Source organism: Mustelus asterias, chromosome 6 (genome assembly GCF_964213995.1).
Source record: "Mustelus asterias chromosome 6, sMusAst1.hap1.1, whole genome shotgun sequence".
Classification (NCBI taxonomy): Eukaryota; Metazoa; Chordata; class Chondrichthyes; order Carcharhiniformes; family Triakidae; genus Mustelus; species Mustelus asterias.
Window position 1 is genome coordinate 85,732,145 of NC_135806.1, and position 19,042 is coordinate 85,751,186.

A 19,042-nucleotide genomic window follows, 5' to 3' on the forward strand; every position below is an offset into this window, starting at 1 on the left:
TGTGCCACCATGCTGCCCAATGTTGATACAAGCAGCAGTGTTCCATACATGCTGAAAAGATTGCTGCATTTACTGAATAAGCACTGAATCTAGTCAAATAAGAGATCAAATGCTTCAGTGGTCTAGATTCCCAGTTAAAGATAGGGTCATGGCGATTGTAATTAGCTACCAGTATGCTGATAATCAGCATATTACTTGGGCTTTAAAAATAATTCATGGTTTGGGAAAATGCCTTTTGAATAACCAATGCGAAATGCTGACAGCAAATCAGAAAAAGGGACCAGTCTACGTTTGAAAGAAATGCCTGCTTCCTATGCTTAAATTTATGAAATAAGGTACAATAGGAAAGGGACAAGTGAAACTCCACCAATAGTTATTAAACCCTCATTTCACTCTCACAATGAGGCTACAATGGATCAAACATGGACAGGTCAATAAGATTATTTTTTAAATATTCAAGTTGGGATGCCCTTAAACAATTACTGGACCAATAATGCTTAATTTGGTGTATTTATTCCAGGGATGTAGGTGTCACTGGCTAGGCCAGCATTTATTGCCCATCCACAATTGCCCTCGAGAAGGTAGTGGTGAGCTGCCTTCTCAAACAGCTACAGTCCATGTGATGTAGGTACATCCACAGTGCTGTTAGGGAGGAAGTTCCAGGATTTTGACCTAGAGACAATGAAGGAAAGGCATATATTTCCAAGTCAGGATGGTGAGTGGCTTGGAAATATATGTGTTGATGTTCCCATGTGTCTGTCCTTCTATATGGTAGAGGCTATGGGTTTGGAAGATGCTGTCAAAGAGTTGTCAAGAGTTCCTGCAGTGCATCTTGTAGATGGTATACTCTGCTGCCACTATGTCTCGGTGGCGGAGGGAATGAATGCTTGTGGATGGAGTATCAATCAATGCTAAAGTCAAACTAAATATAGCTGTTACCAAATGTGCTATTAACCAGATTATCTTTCAATGATTCATTATTTTTTTGACAAGTTTGTTGTGAGGAGGAAACAAAGTCTTCAAAGATATAGAGATAGGTTAATTGAAGGGCAAAACATTGGCAGATGGAATATGTGGGAAAATGCACGGTTGTCAACGTTGGCAGGAAGGAAAGAAAAGCAGAATATTATTTACTTGGAGCGAGACTAGAGAATGCTGCAGTACAGAGGAATTTGGGAATCCTTGTACATGAATCACAGAAGATCAGCATGCAGTACAGCAAGTAATTAGGAAGGCAAATGGAAAGTTGGCCGTTATTTCAAGGGGTATGGGGTATGAAAGTTGGGAAGTTTTACTACAACTCTACCGGGCATTAGTGAAACCACACCTAGAGTACTGTACAGTTTTGGTTACCTTACTTAAGAGGGTACATACTTGAATTGAAAGCAGTTCAGAGAAGGTTCACTAGGCTGATCCCTAGGATAAAAGATTTGTCTTACGAGGACATGTTCAGCAGATTGGGCTTATACATGTTAGAGTTGAGAAGAATGAGGGGTGATTTCATTGAAACATAGAAGATTCTGAAAGGGTTTGACCAGGTAGAGAGGATGCTTCCTCTCATGGGAAAACTAGAATGAGGGCCACAGCTAGACAGATCTTTGACGAGAGAGAGAAGGGTTATGGGCAGGGACATCAGGAATGTGTAATTAAGGCCAAAATTTGATCAGCCATGATCTAATTGAATGATGGAACAGGCTCAAAAGAAAAGATACAAAAGTCTGAGGTCACGTACCAACTGACTCAAGAACAGCTTCTTCCCTGCTGCTGTCAGATTTTTCAATGGACCTACCTTGCATTAAGTTGATCTTTCTCTACACCTAGCTATGATTGTAACACTACATTCTGCGCACTCTCGTTTCCTTCTCTATGAACGGTATGCTTTGTCTATATAGCATGCAAGAAATAATACTTTTCACTGGAACAGGCTCAAAAGAAGATACAAAAGTCTGAGGTCACGTACCAACTGACTCAAGAACAGCTTCTTCCCTGCTGCTGTCAGATTTTTCAATGGACCTACCTTGCATTAAGTTGATCTTTCGCTACACCTAGCTATGATTGTAACACTACATTCTGCGCACTCTCGTTTCCTTCTCTATGAACGGTATGCTTTGTCTATATAGCATGCAAGAAATAATACTTTTCACTGTATGCTGATAAGAACATAAGAAATAGGAGCAGGAGTAGGCCATCTAGCCCCTCGAGCCTGCCCCGCCATTCAATAAGATCATGGCTGATCTGACGTGGATCAGTACCACTTACCCGCCTGATCCCCATAACCCTTAATTCCCTTACCGCTCAGGAATCCATCCATCCGCACTTTAAACATATTCAGCGAGGTAGCCTCCACCACCTCAGTGGGCAGAGAATTCCAGAGATTCACCACCCTCTGGGAGAAGAAGTTCCTCCTCAACTCTGTCTTAAACCGACCCCCCTTTATTTTGAGGCTATGTCCTCTAGTTTTATCTTCCTTACTAAGTGGAAAGAATCTCTCCGCCTCCACCCTATCCAGCCCCCGCATTATCTTATAAGTCTCCATAAGATCCCCCCTCATCCTTCTAAACTCCAACGAGTACAAACCCAATCTCCTCAGCCTCTCCTCATAATCCAAACCCCTCATCTCCGGTATCAACCTGGTGAACCTTCTCTGCACTCCCTCCAATGCCAATATATCCTTCCTCATATAAGGGGACCAATACTGCACACAGTATTCCAGCTGCGGCCTCACCAATGCCCTGTACAGGTGCATCAAGACATCCCTGCTTTTATATTCTATCCCCCTCGCGATATAGGCCAACATCCCATTTGCCTTCTTGATCACCTGTTGTACCTGCAGACTGGGCTTTTGCGTCTCATGCACAAGGACCCCCAGGTCCCTTTGCACGGTAGCATGTTTTAATTGCACGGTAGCATGTTTTAATTGATTATTATCACTGATACATGTGATAATAATAAATCAAATCAGGAGGTCCAACGGCCTTCTCCTGCTCCTATTTCTTATCACTGCTTTTCATTTTAATATGATTCTTGTGCAGAGGTGATGCATCCAAAACACAGTCATCTGTGTATTACTGCTGATCTTGCTAGGCCCATGGGTGACAATTTTTTCCATTACATTAAATTACACTGTTATTCAAATGATTTAAAGTCAATATCCAACTAGTAATTGTATCTCCCATTGTATGAATCACAAAAACACATGTACAAATCACAATGGAGAATTTTAGAACATTTGCAGAATAAAAAGGTAGATGATCTATTGGGATATGTCATTATTATTCTTCAAATGAAATACTTCCGACACAAAATAAAACTCTGCCTATGTACCTGAACCTACTCCTTAAAAAGCTGGGAACTTTCATGCTGGCTTTTGACAATAAATGGCCTAATATGAAAAGCAAAGAACTTTTTCTGGAAGGAAATAAGCAGGCTTAGATCCTGGGGTTTTTATGTACAATGGGATCGGTAAACCAACTATTGCAACTAGGTGTCATAGTTGGAGGACTGAGGTGAGGAGAAATTTCTTCACCCAGAGAGCAGTGAATCTGTAGAATTCATTACCACAGAAAGTAGTTGAGACCAAAATGTTGCGTGATTTCAAGAAGAAATGAGATACAGCTCTTGGGGAATAAGGGATCAAAGGGCATGGGGGGGGGGGGGCAGAAATCAGGATTTTGAATATGATCAGCCATAAGACCATAAGACATAGGAGCGGAAGTAAGGCCATTCGGCCCATCGAGTCCACTCCACCATTCAATCATGGTTGATTTCAACTCCATTTACCCGCGCTCTCCCCATAGCCCTTAATTCCTCGAGAAATAAGACCATAAGTCAATGATCAAAATGAATGGCGAAGCAGGCTTAAAGGCCGAATGGTCCGCTCCTGCTTCTATTTTCTATGCAACATCATCATGACCCTTCATTGTGCATTCTTAACATGTGTCTTTCCAGAGTCAGTTAGCTCAGTCGGTTGGACAGCTGGTTTGTGATGTGGAGCAATGCCAACAGCATAGGTTCAATTCCCGTATCGGCTGAGATTATTTATGAAGGCCTCGCCTTCTCAACCTTGCCCCTCACCTGAAGTGTGGTGATCCTCAGGTTAAATCATTACCAGTCAGCTCTCTCTCTCAAAGGGGAGAGCAGCCTATGGTCATCTGGGACTGTGGCAACTTTACTTACTAATAAATTATGGGTTATACTCTTTAGTGTGTGGAGGACGCAAAGTAAAAACTAACTTTTTTGCTTTCACTGGAAAACCCCAATTACCTTTAGGTACAATGCCAGGTAGGCCTGTGTCAGCTCAAATTCTCGTTTGCTATCAAGCATGTAGCTGATCATTTTCAGAAAGCTCAACATCACATCCACAGATCCACCTCCTTCTGGGGCCAAGCCCCTCAGCTCAATGTCAATATTCGATGGTCCCATTCCTTTCAGAAGCTTAATTGCATGGTCATCTGCAAGGAACCAGAAATAACTTCCTTTGATAACATTCAAGACAAAATTTCAAAGCATCTGATTGTTTCATGCTGATTTGACCTTCTAGAGAACCACCAACTTACTATTCTTATATGACACAAGCCAGGCTTATCCAACTGGTGGCATGTGGGCAGCATTGTGGCCTGCGAAACTCCTCTTTGTGGCCCCTAGAGCCACAGTTCAAAATGCCAGTAAGACAAGCAATTAAATTCAAGATTTTGCAAGCAGCTGCTCCCCCAATCAACAGGTTGTTCCTTTCCCAAGGTGTGTCTCCATTTCCCCCCCATGCAAAAATGGAAATGTGTCCCGCCACCCCCTCCCCCAAACTTGCATAGGCCAAAGTTAGCAGAAATGTAGAATACTGGAAGTATTATTTTTGATCAATAAAAGGGATATCAAGCACACTCAAAGTGGAAAAAACTGTACAAGTTACTTACAATTGTTGGTGTTTAGAGCACCCTCCAGCTGCATATACAATTCTGTTTTCTGTGCCAATATGCCCAGATTTACCACTTTTGACTGAAAATAGAATAAAAAGATGCAGTAGAAATAATCAAGATTTCAGCATCTATTACTGAATTCAAAACTTCCTTTACACTATACATCTATATTTTTCAATATTATAGAAATGAATTCAAATATAAAGAAACAGCCTTTTTTGAGTCTTGGAAACAAGATTTAGAATACACATCTATTTTGAAACATGTTACAAAGGTCTTGATGCTTATTAGTTTCTGAATCCATGTAGAGAACCATCATTCAGATTACATTTATTCTTAAGAATTCTCCATTGTACCACATCAGATATATTACATAACTGCATCATCATCAATTCAAACAAATTACATTTTTGATACAACTTCTGAAGGAAATATCTTGTTTTCCTTTTATCATGGTGTAATTAAGGTAGATTTAATGATGACAGAACCAATTGGGTGTATATCTTTATGAGCCATCTAATTTTACCTTTGACTCCTCTCCCACATCAGTAACATTTCCAAACCAAGAAAACCAAATAGACAAAACAACATAAATGTCATAAACTTTCAAAAGGCTCAAAACACATTTATGTGGCCTGGCATGAATGTCAGTATTGCCATGGGCAGAAATCAGACATTACTGGTTTTCCTCCTACCTGGTCTTCAGCAGTTTGTTGTTCCACAGCAGCGAAGTGAGGCACAAGGCCAGGAACAGTTGGAATGAAGAAGGGAACAGATTTGGGCACTTTAGGTGGTTCCTTGGGTTTATTTCTTTTCTGTAGATCAGCCAAACAAAACAGATTAGTGATCAGAACACAAGAGATGTACAAAGCGTGATTTTAAAATGATAAATAAGTTTTATTAAAATATATCAAACTAAAGATGCCAACATATAACTTTGTAGCCAATTAAAACTATCCCCGAGGTCTCAAATAAATTACGGATAGTAAAAGTATGACTTTATGGTAAAGTTATTTGATAAATATTCAAAAATCACGTCAACATTCAACAGAAATTTCGGCAGTATGCAATTTCCAACACTTAAAAGCAAGAACGTGTGAACAAGACCACATACCGTAAACCACCTGTCAGAATATGGATAAATAGCAATATTTTGTGCAAAGAAAGCAAAATATTGACAACCATTTTGACTTTTTTAAAAAAAATGTGCTAATTTCATGTACCACGATAAATATCCTAAAAGTACTCAGTTAAGAAAATTTAGTTTACAAGAGCATAAAGCACAATTTACTACCTTGATAACATCAAGGTTGAGGAGATTTTTCCAGCGTGATTCTGGAAGCAAAGAGAGTGTTACCAACTGCTCTCCGAGCTGTTCGGATGAATCATATTCTATCATCTGGTCCTCTACTTCCTCTTCATTGTCTGAAGACTCCAGCTCTAAAATAAAACAAGCACTTTTCATATCTTTAAAACTATGGCAAAAAGCTGTAATGAACTTAACAGAAAACATGCAGATTATTAAAGAATGTGTAATTAAATTTGCACGAGCAATGCATATTCCATTTAGAGAGAACCAAAGAAAGCAAAATAATCAACTTGACATGTATACAATATTAAGCAGCCTGAAAAACTAAAATTTAAATGCAATTTCTGGAAAGTTCAGTTTTAAAATAAAAACCTTGTTGCTGGCACACTCCAGGAAGCATTACAAAAGAAGGTTGATAATCAGCAGGCAGTGGCCGAAGGGAAATAATATTATACAGCGTCTTATTGGACCTAAACAAAAGGAGAAAGGGGCTTATTACAATTTGCTGCTCATTCCAATTATCATAGCTGTTGGCATACATTTCATGGTAACCCCATCCAAACACTTATTTTTTGAAAGGAAACATATATTTTCCCAATTCAAATTCCTTGGCAGTGCATTGATTTATGACTCTTACTATTCCTACTCAATTATGATGATATGAAGTTGTAAGAGAATTTTCATATCTTTTAGGGTGTCTCAAAGTGTGTCATAGTGAATTAATTTCTTTTGAAGTATAGACATCTTTATTTTGTTGACAAACATGGCAGCAAACTTAAGAGCACAAATGGGTCTTCAACTATAACCTCCTGCTTTTTTCATGATATTCTATGCATAAGATACAAGAAACACAAACAAATTTTCAAAGTTTGCAATGGGGACAAAGTTTTGAAATGGTTTAAAAAGGGGATAGTCGTAGATGTCAGGCGGACATAGACTTCTGACATCGGCAAATGACATACGACAGAGAAGTGTGAAATGATACATTTTGGAAAGACAAAAATAGGAAAGGTGAAACAGAGACTCCTCAGGGCTCACAAACAAATCTTTGATGACAGTAAAACAATTTAAGAAGGTTGTTAGCAGTGGTTAGCACTGCTGCCTCATAGTGCCAGTGACCCGGGTTTGATTCCAGCCTTGGGTGACTGCTTATGTGGAATTTGCATGTTCTCCCTGTATCTGCGTGAGTTTCCTCTGGGTGCTCCTGTTTCCTCCCACAGTCCAAAGATGTGCAGGATTGGCCATGCTAATTGGAATGTCCAGAGATGTGTAGGTTAGGGGGATTAGTGGGATAAATGTGTTGGGTAATAGGGATATGGCAAGGAGTCGGCCTGGGTAAGATGCTCTGTCGGAGAGTCAGTGCAGATCTGATGGGCCGAATGGCCTCCTTCTGCATTGTAGGGATTCTATGAAATACATAATGGATATCTGACTTTAAAAATAATAGCATCGATCACAAAAACAAAGAAGTTATGTGAACCTTTATAAATAACCGGTTAGGTCATAGCAAGAGTACCAAATTTTGGGAAACATGTCATAACCTTGGAGAGTCCTGATCAAACTCTCAGTTCATATCTTGTGTATCTGTGACAAAAATAAATCATTGCTTCTTGACCTCCTCCACTTGTCTGCAGCCTTTGACATAGTTGAATAGAAAGAGACCAATGTCCAGCTGGTTGGGACAGCACATACTTGGATCCATTGTTACCTACCCAAGCGTAGACGTAGAATGACCTGCAAAGGCTTCTCTTTCTATTATCTCTGAAGTTTCACAAGATGTTTGCTTGGTCTCCCTCGTATTTCTCATCCACATGCTGACCTTTGGCGACATCACCTGAAAATATGTCAGGCTCCACATATATGCTGACAACACTCAGTTCTACCTCATCACGACCTCTACTATCAATACTGTTCACCATCCACTCCTGGAAGAGCAAGAATTTGCTCCAACGAATATTGGGAAGACTGAAGCTATTGTATTGAGTCCCAACCACAAACTCAATTTCCTCGCCAACTTGGGTTGCACCTGACCCCAATATGAGCTTCTAACCACACATCCACTGCATCACAAAGGCACCTACTTGTACCATCTTCCCTGCTTCAATTCATCTGATGATAAATCTTCATCCATGCTTTTGCTTCCTCTGCACTTGACTATTCCAGTGCTCTGCTGGCCAGTCTCCCATCCTCCATGAACCTGAGCTCTCCTGTCCAGATCCATCTAGTCCTAGGCAGCCATCATGTCTGTGCTCATTGACCTACATTGGTACCTGACCCAGAAATATCTCAAATTTAAAAATTCTGGAACTGCCTAACTGCCTAACAGCATGGTGGGTATACCTTCTATGGCCTTACCCCATCCTTTCTGAGTAACCTCAAGCCCCACAACCCTCCAAGATCTCTGTACTCCTCCAACCCTAGCCTCCAAAGGTGTTAGCAGTTCAAACGACACTTGGGATGGTGGCAGGCAGGAGGGGAAGAGAGATCTCTTATGAGAGAAGATTGGGTTATCCATTGGAGTTTAGAAGGTTGAGAGGTAATCTTTATGAAAAAAAAAAGCAGCAACTGAACTGGACACACCATACAAATAAAAGGCTATAAGAGCAGGTCAGAGGCTAGAAATCATGCAGCAAGTAATTCACCGCCTGACTTTCCAAAGTCTGTCCACCATCTCCAGGACACAAGTCAGGAGTGTGGTGGAATTCTCTCCACTTGCCTGTATGAGTGCAGCTCCAACAACACTTAAAAAGCAAGACACCCTCCAGAACAAAGCAGCTTGCTTGATTGGCACCCCTTACATAATCATTAAATCCCTCCACCAGTGATGAACAGTGGCAGCAGGGTGCACCATCTACAAGATGAACCGCAGGAACTCACCAAAGCTCCTTAGGACAGTAGCTTCAAAACACACAACTGCTATCGTATAGAAAGTCAAGGGCAACAGACACATGGGAACACCACCACTTGAAGTTCCCCTCCAAGTCATGCACCATCTTGACTTGGAAATATATCACCATTCCTTCACTGCTGCTGGGTTAAAATTCTGGAACTGCCTAACAGCATGGTGGGTATACCTACACCACAGGGACTGCAGCAGTTCAAGAAGGCACCACCACCTTCTCAAGGGCTTAGCCAGTGACACCCACAGCCTATAAAATGATAATAAAAAAAATAAGATGCTGAGGAGATGAATCTTGGCAGGGTGGATGCTGACAGGATGCTTCTCCTTGTGGAAGAGACTAGAACTAGGGGACACAGCTTAAAGTAAGAGCTCTCATTAAAATGGAGGTGAGAAGAATTTGTTTCTTTTAGTGGGTTGTGATTCTTTGGAACTCTCTTCCCCTGAGAGCAATGGAGGCAGGGTCAATGTATATTTTTAAGGCAGCGGAGGATAGATTCTTCACTAACAAAGCAGGCAAAGATTATCATGGATGGGCAGAATGTGGAGTTGAAGCCACAATCAGATCAGCCATGATCTTATTGAATGGCAGAGCAGGCTCAAGAAGTCAAACCGCCTACTCCTGCTGCTAAGACAAATGCATCTCTGATTTTAATCTCTCCACCGTTGGCCATGCCTTTAGCTGCCTCAGCTCAATGATCTGAAATATCCTCTGTAAACTTTTCTAATTTCTATTTTCTGTTTTTCTATCTCCACTTTATCTTTAAAACCACCTTTTGCACCAAATTTTGGTCACCTATTCTGATATCCATTGTGGCTCTGTCAATTTTGTTTAATGCTCCTGGGAAGTAACTTGGGTCATTGTTTACTACTTTAACAGTGCTATACAAATGAAAATTTGTATTGTAATGTCCGTGTTTTGTGCAATTCGTTTGGTTTCAGATATCTCTTATGAGAGCTGATAATGTTGCATTTTCTTTTTCCTTAGAGTACACTGGCAGCAGCCATTTCAATTACTAATTATGCCTACTGATACCTATTTACAATGGCATTATGCAAGAAGTTAAATGGGCTTTTTAATACAGAAAGTGCTTTACAACATTCAAAATACTAACAATCTCTCATGTAACCTTTGAATGAATGATCAACGAGAATGCAATCAACAATCACTGGAAAAAAGTTAAACATTTCACTTTTGCATTGGAAAATAGATTTGAAGAAATGTATTAAGAAATAATTAATACAATAATTTTATTTTGTAAAAATTACACATACCAAAGGTAAATTCCCAAATCATCTACATGAGCAGAAGCCAAGAAGTCTCCAGTGGGGGACATGGTGATACTAACAGCTGCCGAGTTAAGCAAGAAGCAGTCTATTAGGCTGTGGGGAGAAAAAAAAAAACAGAATTTCAAATACAAACTTTAAAAATAACAATTTAATTCTAATCATTCACAGCTCCTTCCACTTAAGTGCTCCAAGGTGCTCAAGTCAAATGCAAGGAATATAAGGAACACATTGAATGAACAGCAAGCACAATGCAACCTGGAGTGTGTGACAAAGTAACCATGACTGAGACATGACTGTAGGATGGAGAGGATTGGGAACCAAATATATCAGGCTATAAGATCAACTGATAACATTGGGAAAATTGTACACGGGGAGGAGCAGCTTTCGTAGTCAAGGATAAGAACATTTCAATGGTAAGAGATGGTATAATAAAAAATAATCAAGCAGGAGACTTTACTATAGGTAGAATTAAGAAATAAAAAAGGATCAAGACTGTAGAGTACATGTACATCTGGTAGCAGCTGTGATGTGGTAATTTACATAAATGCTAAGATGAGACAAGCATGAGGCAAAGCAGAATGGTTTTACTGCAGTATATTACTAGCTTTCACATAGATTGGGACAAGAGGAGTAACTTATCAGAAAGGTAGTGAATTTCTTGAACGTGTTCAGAATAGTGTTCTGCAGCAACATGTCCTGGAATCTACAAGGGTTCATGTTGTATTTGATTTAGTAATGAGCAATTAGCATATTATCATAGTCATAGAAACATAGAAAATTGGAGCAGGAGTAAGACCAACGGGCATGTTGTACCTGCTCCATCATTCAATGTAATCATAGCTGATCCTCTATCTCAACACCACATTCCCACTGTCTCCCCATGCCCCTTGGTGCCTTTAGTGTCTAGAAATCTATTTCTTTCTTAAATATGTGCAGTGACTTGGCCTGCACAGCTTTATTTGGTCGAGAACTCCACATGTTCCCCACCCTCTGAGTGAAGAAATTTCTCATCCTAAATGGTCTATATTACATCCCAAGACCATGTTCCAGACACCCAGCCAGAGGAAACAACATCCCTGCATTCAGACTGCCCTGTCTAGTTAGAATTTTATACGCTTCAATGAAATCTCCTCTAATTTCTAGTGAATTCAAGCCTAGTCGACCCAATCTCTCCTCATACAACAATCTTGCCATCTCAGAAGTCAGCCTAGTGAACCTTTCTGCATTCCTTCTATGGCAAATATATCCTTTCTTAGATAAGGAGACCAAAAGCACACAGAATACTCCAGATGTGTCCTGGCAATTATCTATCCATCAATGAACACCAGATTATCTGGTCGTTATTGTATTAGTTCTTGGGACCTCACTGCGCGCAAATTGGCAGCTGCATTTCCTACATTACAACAGTGACACCTCGAAAATACTTGATTGGCTATAAAAGAGTTTGAGACATCTGGTGGTTGTGAAAGGCACAATAGGATAGTAAGTCTTTCTTTTTGTAATGCCATCAAGTTCAGCATAGTGTTGAATGGGAGAAATGTGCAGCAACTACTAAGACATTAGATTTAGGTAAGGTTGACATTAATGGGATGCAGCAGAAACTGTCCACAGTAAAGTGGGCAATATGTTAATTAGCAAAATGACAGATGATCAATGGGAAGTGTCAAAAAGAAGAATTCAAGGTGATTTCTTGAAGGAGTGAGATCTCTACTTGCCAAAAATGACAGTCATGGACAAATAAAGTGGTAAGGGATTACACTGAATTAAACCAAAAAGCATACTAAAATGCAAGAAACTGCACAGATCCTGGCAATTGGGAATTACAAAGAACAGCAAAGGCAACAGAACAGATGGCAAGAGCTAAATAAAGTATGAAAACAAACTTGCAACAGATATCAAAACCGATATTTGGTCAGAAATAATGTGGGCTCCTTGAAAATTGATAATGACTAGGTGAAAATGGCAACTTCTGAATAATTACTTCGCACCCGATAGAGGAAGAGGTCAGTATGCAGATGTCCAAAGCAACTGATATTGAATCAGGGATGGGCATTCATCAAATTTAATATAATATGCAAAATAACAGTAATAAAGAAAACAATGGCCCTAAAGTGTGCCAAAGACCTAGCTTTTGAGGAAAGTTATGAAGACAGGGAGAGAAGTGGCAAGATGGGAGAGAGATTTCTGTAGCATATTGCTTCAGAGCGCCTTTAGGCTCTTCCTTTGATGAGGGGAGAAGGCAGAAACGGTCTGTCAGTGGGGTGCAGGTATGTTGGAGCTAGATAATGGAGGGATTTGAAAATTGGGAGGCAAATAAAGTAGATGAATTGAGTATGAGGAGTCAATGGTGGTCTGTAAGATCAAAGATGACACAAGCAGAAAATTCCTGAATTATCTGGCGTTTATGTAGACTGATGGCCAGATAAAAGTGAATATTGAGCTCAGGAAGGTGTGCTTGGTGATTTTAATTATGGTGAGAGATTGCAATGAATCTGATGTGAGTTTTTAAACTCAACTTGAGACTAAAATACCATCAGGTTCAGCAAACAAGGCCAGGAATGGAATCAGTACCTAAAATCCAAAGTTTCTGAGGGAACTGAACAGATCGGCATTTGTTTTGCCATACTAACATGTTACATACAGAAATTAATACGTTATATATGGATAATACTGCAACACCCGGTACTACTGAAGCTGAGAATACAGAACTGGATGAAAAGCAAAATACTATCAGTTGGAGGTAGATATTTGGTATTTCACCAACATGTGTTAGTGAAGCGGACTTGAGCTTCACAGGGGGCTTGGTCTCTGGGAGTACATCTCTACCACCATCACCAGCCATTATCTTTCACTGCCTGTGTCTCATATTAACACCTGTTTATACAGGGTTTTCAGGTTTTAAAATGTCGGTGTGTTTACATATTTCCCCTTATTACAAATGTCCAAAGAAGTGCAGGTTAGGTGGATTGGTCATGGTAAATACGTGGAGTTACAGGCGTTGGATGGCGAGGGTGTGGGCCTGGATAAGTTGCTCTTTCAGAGAGTAGGTGCAGACTCGACGGGCCGAATGGCTGCCTTCTGCACTCTAGAGATTCTATGGTTTTAAAAGGTTAGGAAGAGTTTATCTGTTATAAAAGTTTACATAGATATTTTCAGTTGTAAATTTTGACAGACACAGACAGAAATAGTTACTATAAATTAAAACAAATCTTGTACTTGCACACACACTAACTAATCATAAACTTTACCTTTTGTCACAATATGTGGCCACACACTTGTGCCAATATTTAACACAAACTACCAATATAAATTATGATATGAATTTCCAATGTAAATAGTTGCCCACCATGATTAGTTGAGTAATTGTTCAAATGACATGCAATTCTTTAAAAATATATTTTCTTTTTGTTATTCGTGATTGAACATCGATGTCTAATATTAGGTTTCAACATTTATGTATTTCACAATAAAATAATAAATTTAACCAATAAGTTGCCTTTTGTGATTTTTAATATCTTCTTTGCCCTTGAATTCTTTATTTCAAGGTCTTGTCTGTGAATATCTCCACAACAGATTTGTGGGTTCACTAAAATAAATGCAAAGCATTATGCCATAATTAACGGTTTATAGCACAAGAGCATAAAGTAGAAGCAGAATCTCTTCCAACATTATGAGCGTGTGGCCTTTTATTTCAACTTACCACCCTGATGGAAGATCCCAGGTCCTAACGGTACAGTCCATTGAAGCAGAAATCAGCCAACGACCATCTGGACTAAAAGTCTTCAAAGAAAAAAGAAAAAAGTTTATAGGTCGTAGTTCTAGGATATAGAGTTTCATTCAATAGTTGGCGTTATATTGTCGATAGTCTACCTTTTTTAAAGCGCCTTTATTAGTTTTAAATAGAGCTACAACTTATAAACGCTGGTAAATACTTGTCAACTTGTCTATTGAGAGAGGCAGCTCTAATTGTTAGAATTTCATATGGCGGTGGTGGCCCCACCCCATAGCTGAAAAGTTAAGGGAGAGCTTGCCTCTCGGATCTCCCTGGCTCTTGGCTCAACATAGGACCTCCACCATTGGAGAGAAAGCCCCAACTCAGGGCTGCCAGCAACTCTCTAGTGTCTACAGTGCAACAGGCAGTTCCCAAAGGGATGCCACGGGTGTGGACCCAACTCACACCCCTCACTTTGCCTCCAAAAGGTGTGTAAAATTCCCACCAATATTTCAGTTTAATAACTTTTTCCCAGATTTGGTAGAAGTTAGAGATTTAATAGTCTTTAAGCAAGGTACAAAGCCAGGGAAAAGGGAAAGAACAAAACTGTCTGCGATTAAGATGGAGCACAGGGAAAATTAAATTACAAAAGGGATGGGAAGGGGACAAGTAAAAAAACAAGAGATAGGTCCAGCAGTGTAAATTGTTACAACCGAATAGCAGAGGGGAAGGTAAGTAAAAGAAAATTTGCTAATTATGTGGGTAGGTTAACCTAAGAGTGTAGACCACCCCACCAACCATGTATCAATACAGAATCCCCAGCCTAAGCACAATCCCATTGAACAAACTTTCTTCACGCCCAGTGGTTCTGGCGCAGTTATCCTACTTTATTAGCATCTGCCCACAGCAATGGCAGTGGTGGTTAAAATCTGAAGTTGTTAGACTCATGGTTAGTCTGGAAGGTGGTAAAATGCCCAACAGTAGCATAAGGTTCTGCTCCTCAGGTTTGTGTTGGACATCACTGGAGATGGCAGATGCGATGGAGAATCAAAGTTGCAAGCAACTGGAATCTCAGGATAATGCTTGTGGACTGAACAAAGATGTTCATCAAAGCAATCATCCAATCTATGATTACCCTCCCATTATACAGGAGGCTGTATTGTGAGCAGCAAATACAGAATACCAATTGGAACAATTGAATTGCACCGGGAAGAACTTATGTGCTGGACATTTCAAAAACTGGAAGTGAAGTGGTAAGCATTGCATCTCCTGTGCTTTCCTTAGTAAGTTGCAAGCAAAATAGAGCATTGATTGTGATTCCCCCATTCCAATGAACTGCTTATTAATGTTTCAGTATTATCCATTAATTTGGGGCATTAGGTTTGATTCAGGGTTTTTAAAATTTCAAATGAAAGTACTGGATCAATTTTTCAGTTCTACCTTAATTATTAAACTTTATTGCTGAAATACTAAAGGAATCCTGAAAGAGTAAAGCACAAGGGTGCATTTACACTCTATGTGGATTCTTTTAAGACTATTAAATGTCGGACGCCAGCTATTTCCCTAATAAGCTGCAGTTGCATACATCCACAAGCAAAACATAACTGGCAAAATAATTGCATTAGTCTTCAGACCCTCCAGTGCAATACTGTATCAGTCAAATTCAAAGTAAGCATTTGCTTGATAAACAGGACCAAAATACTTCAAGACATAAACGAACCTCTCAATGCTAGACAATATTCTTGTAGCAAGGACCAAGTATAGCATTTCTTGTACAAAATATCATACCATATCATTTATTTGATTCTGATGTCCAGTGAATCGCCTCACAAATTTTCTTGTTTCACTGTCCAGGATTGCTATCCTGAAGTCATCCACAGCAACAGCCAACATGCCACTGGTGAAAATTATATAGATGCATTAATTTCTATGGGGTAATTTGTGAAAATAGTAACATTTTGTGCCATAATGAAATCTAGAATTCTTATAAACAGAATGAAAAGCACATTCGGAACTTGAGATATTATGGCTTTTTACACAAAAATTCTTGACTACTAATAGATGTGTAACCTTACCAAACAGCGCATCCAACGGTAAAATGCAGTAATGATAGATCTGTGATCCTGCAATTCTAAGTTACCCTAAAGCACTGCTGTCTGTGCATTTAAAAAAATACAATATTAAAATTACCCTGAGTAAATATAGGAGTTTAGTTCATTCATGTGAGGTGGGTTCTTAGGCTTTGTATCAAGGCAAGATGATGAACTAAATTCTAAATCGTGTTTTTTGGTCTTGTCAATTATTGATCCTGACTTGTAACTTATGTTTAAAAGATATATACAGCTATTCTTAGCTTTGAAATTAATCATGGAGATACGATACTCAAATCATTAGTTGGGTTTTTTCTTTCATGGAGGGACATTGGCCCAGTATTTGTTAACAACACAACAGCAATTTTAATCTACACACCCTGATAAAAGTGTGCGAAGAACCTGGAAATTTGTAGCCAGAAAGTTACATCACGAATTACAAATCCTCACAAATTGCTAGGTGATTTGGTCTGGATGTCCCATTGACCCCTTCACCCATCTGATCTCATTTCAATAAATTGCTCCACCACTGTTAGCCTCAAAGGTGAGCTCATCACCGACATCCGTGAGTTTTAAGAAATTGCAGTATTTCCGTTTTTAGAACAAACGAAACTCGTTGCAGAAAGTTAGGGCTGGTACTTAGTAAGGGCCTTTTTTCCCCATGAGATTTGTTCCTATAATGCCACTTAATCTCTCCGGCCTAGAAAAAGAACTTGAAAAGGTGGAATCTCTGCCCTGCAAGTTGTAAATGATTCACTGAGGTTTCAAGTATCAACATTTTTTTTTCTAACATCCTCTGTCTTTTTTCTCTCTTAATCTGATCAGAAGAACATAACAAATAAAGACCACCACATGGTCTGTTGAGTCTGTTCCGCCATCCAATGCATTCATGGCTGATCTTGGGCTTGGAGACCAAAACTGCACAGTATTGCAGATGTGATCTCACCAAAACCCTGTGCAATTGTAGCAAGGCTTGTTTATTCCTGTATTCCAATCCACTTCCAGTAAAGGCCATTTGCCTTTCCAATTGCTGGTTGATCCTGTATGGTAACTTTCTGCAGTCCTTTATGAACGCACCCAAATCTCTCTGAACATCAACACTAACAAATTTCACATCTTATAAAAAATATTCTGCTTTTCTATTTGTGCAACTGAAGTGAATAACTTCACACTTTCCTACATTATACTCCATCTGCCATTTGTTGCCCACTCATTTAATATATTTATATCTCTTTGTAACCTCTCGTATCCTCCCACAGCTCATTTTTCCACCTAGTTTGGTATCATCAGCAAACGTAAGGTAATTAGTCTCTGTCTGTTCAGCTAAGCCATTAATATAAATTACAAATAGCTGAGGCCCCAGCACTGATCCTTGTGGCCCTGTTCCATTCACTGCCTGCCAACGTGAAAAAGCCCTGTTTATGTCCACTCTCTGCTTTCTATCCGTAAATCAACTCTCATGCTGATATATTACTTTCCAGCTCCATGTGACTTTATCTTTCTTATTAACCTTTTGTGAGGAACCTAACAAACATTTATCTTTTGGAAATCAATGTACACTACATCTACTTGTTCCCCTCTATCTATCCTTTTACATACATCCTCAAAAAACTCAAATAAGTTTGTCTAACAAGATTTCCCCTCAGTAAAACTATGCTGATATGTTCTAATCATACTATGTTTTTTTTAAAAGTGCATTAAGACTTCCTTAATAACAAATTCCAGAATTTTCAAAAAAACTAACATTAGGCGAACTGGCCTTTAGTTACAATTTGTTCTCTGCCCCCTTGAAAAGCAGCGCAACGTTTGCCAACATCCATTCTTCCATTTTCCAAACTCAAAGAATTTTGGAAAATCATTGACAGTGTATCCACTAACTCTGCAGTTATCTCTTTTGGAATCCCATGGTATAGGCCATTAGGTCTCCAGCCGTAGTCGGATTTTAGTCTCTTAAGTTTCCTCAAAACATTTTCTCTGCTGATATTAATTTTCTCAATTTGCTCACTTGTTTTAGCCCTAGGTTACTGTCAATTTACAGTATGAAACTTGTGTACTCTACTGCGATGACAGAGGCAATGCCTCTGCCATTTCATCATTCCCCATGACAATGCCTCCTGTCCCTGCTTCTAATTTTACTTTTATTTTAGTTCAGCTACCTTCTTTATTTTTATGTAGCTATAAATGCTCTTACAATCTGTTTTTTGTATATCTGGTCAGCTTGCTCATGTTCTCTTTTTTCCCTTTGTTTCTTTAAATGTTTTTCACTACCCATTTACCTCCATATCTTTAGGTCTATTTATCCAATAAACCTGCCCTGTTCTCTCTTCTTGTTATGTAATTGGCTTTGTTAAGATTCTGGTTTGTGATTGGAGTATGTCACTTTTAAACGCAACATGGAATTCAATGGTATCATGATCATTATTTCACAGTCCTTTGTCATGACATAACCAATTAACTCTTGCTTCATTGCACGGTACTAGATCTAAGAATGCGTTATCCTTAGTCGGTTCCATAACATATTGCTCCAGGAAACTGCCACAAAAACATTCTGTAAATTCATTTCTAGACCACTCCTGCTAATTTGATTATCCCAGTCTATTTGGAGAATAAAGTTTCCCATGATTATTCCATTACCTTCGTTGCAAACTCCAATAATTCTTGTTTAATTGCTCTGTCCAATGGTTAAACTACTGTTAGGGAATCTAGCAACTAGTCCCACCAACGTTTTCTGACTCTTGCTATTCCAAATTTCCATCCATACAGATTCAACTTCATGATCTTCTGAGGCAGATCCTCACTCACCAAAATCCTTATGTCAGCCAATTACAC

The 19,042-nt window shown here is 39.3% G+C and overlaps 1 protein-coding gene across 1 annotated transcript in view; it reads right to left on the reverse strand.

Moving 5' to 3' along the window:
• wdr36 (WD repeat domain 36) overlaps positions 1-19,042 on the reverse strand; it is a 103,935-nt gene that overhangs the window by 12,785 nt on the left and 72,108 nt on the right. Inside the window, exons 15-22 of the mRNA XM_078214675.1 lie at positions 15,912-16,020; positions 14,112-14,191; positions 10,397-10,504; positions 6,595-6,692; positions 6,208-6,353; positions 5,609-5,728; positions 4,911-4,992; positions 4,264-4,451 (exon numbers count right to left, since the gene is read on the reverse strand). Coding sequence (XP_078070801.1) covers positions 4,264-4,451; positions 4,911-4,992; positions 5,609-5,728; positions 6,208-6,353; positions 6,595-6,692; positions 10,397-10,504; positions 14,112-14,191; positions 15,912-16,020 — 931 coding nt within the window. The remainder of the gene's footprint in view (positions 1-4,263; positions 4,452-4,910; positions 4,993-5,608; positions 5,729-6,207; positions 6,354-6,594; positions 6,693-10,396; positions 10,505-14,111; positions 14,192-15,911; positions 16,021-19,042) is intronic.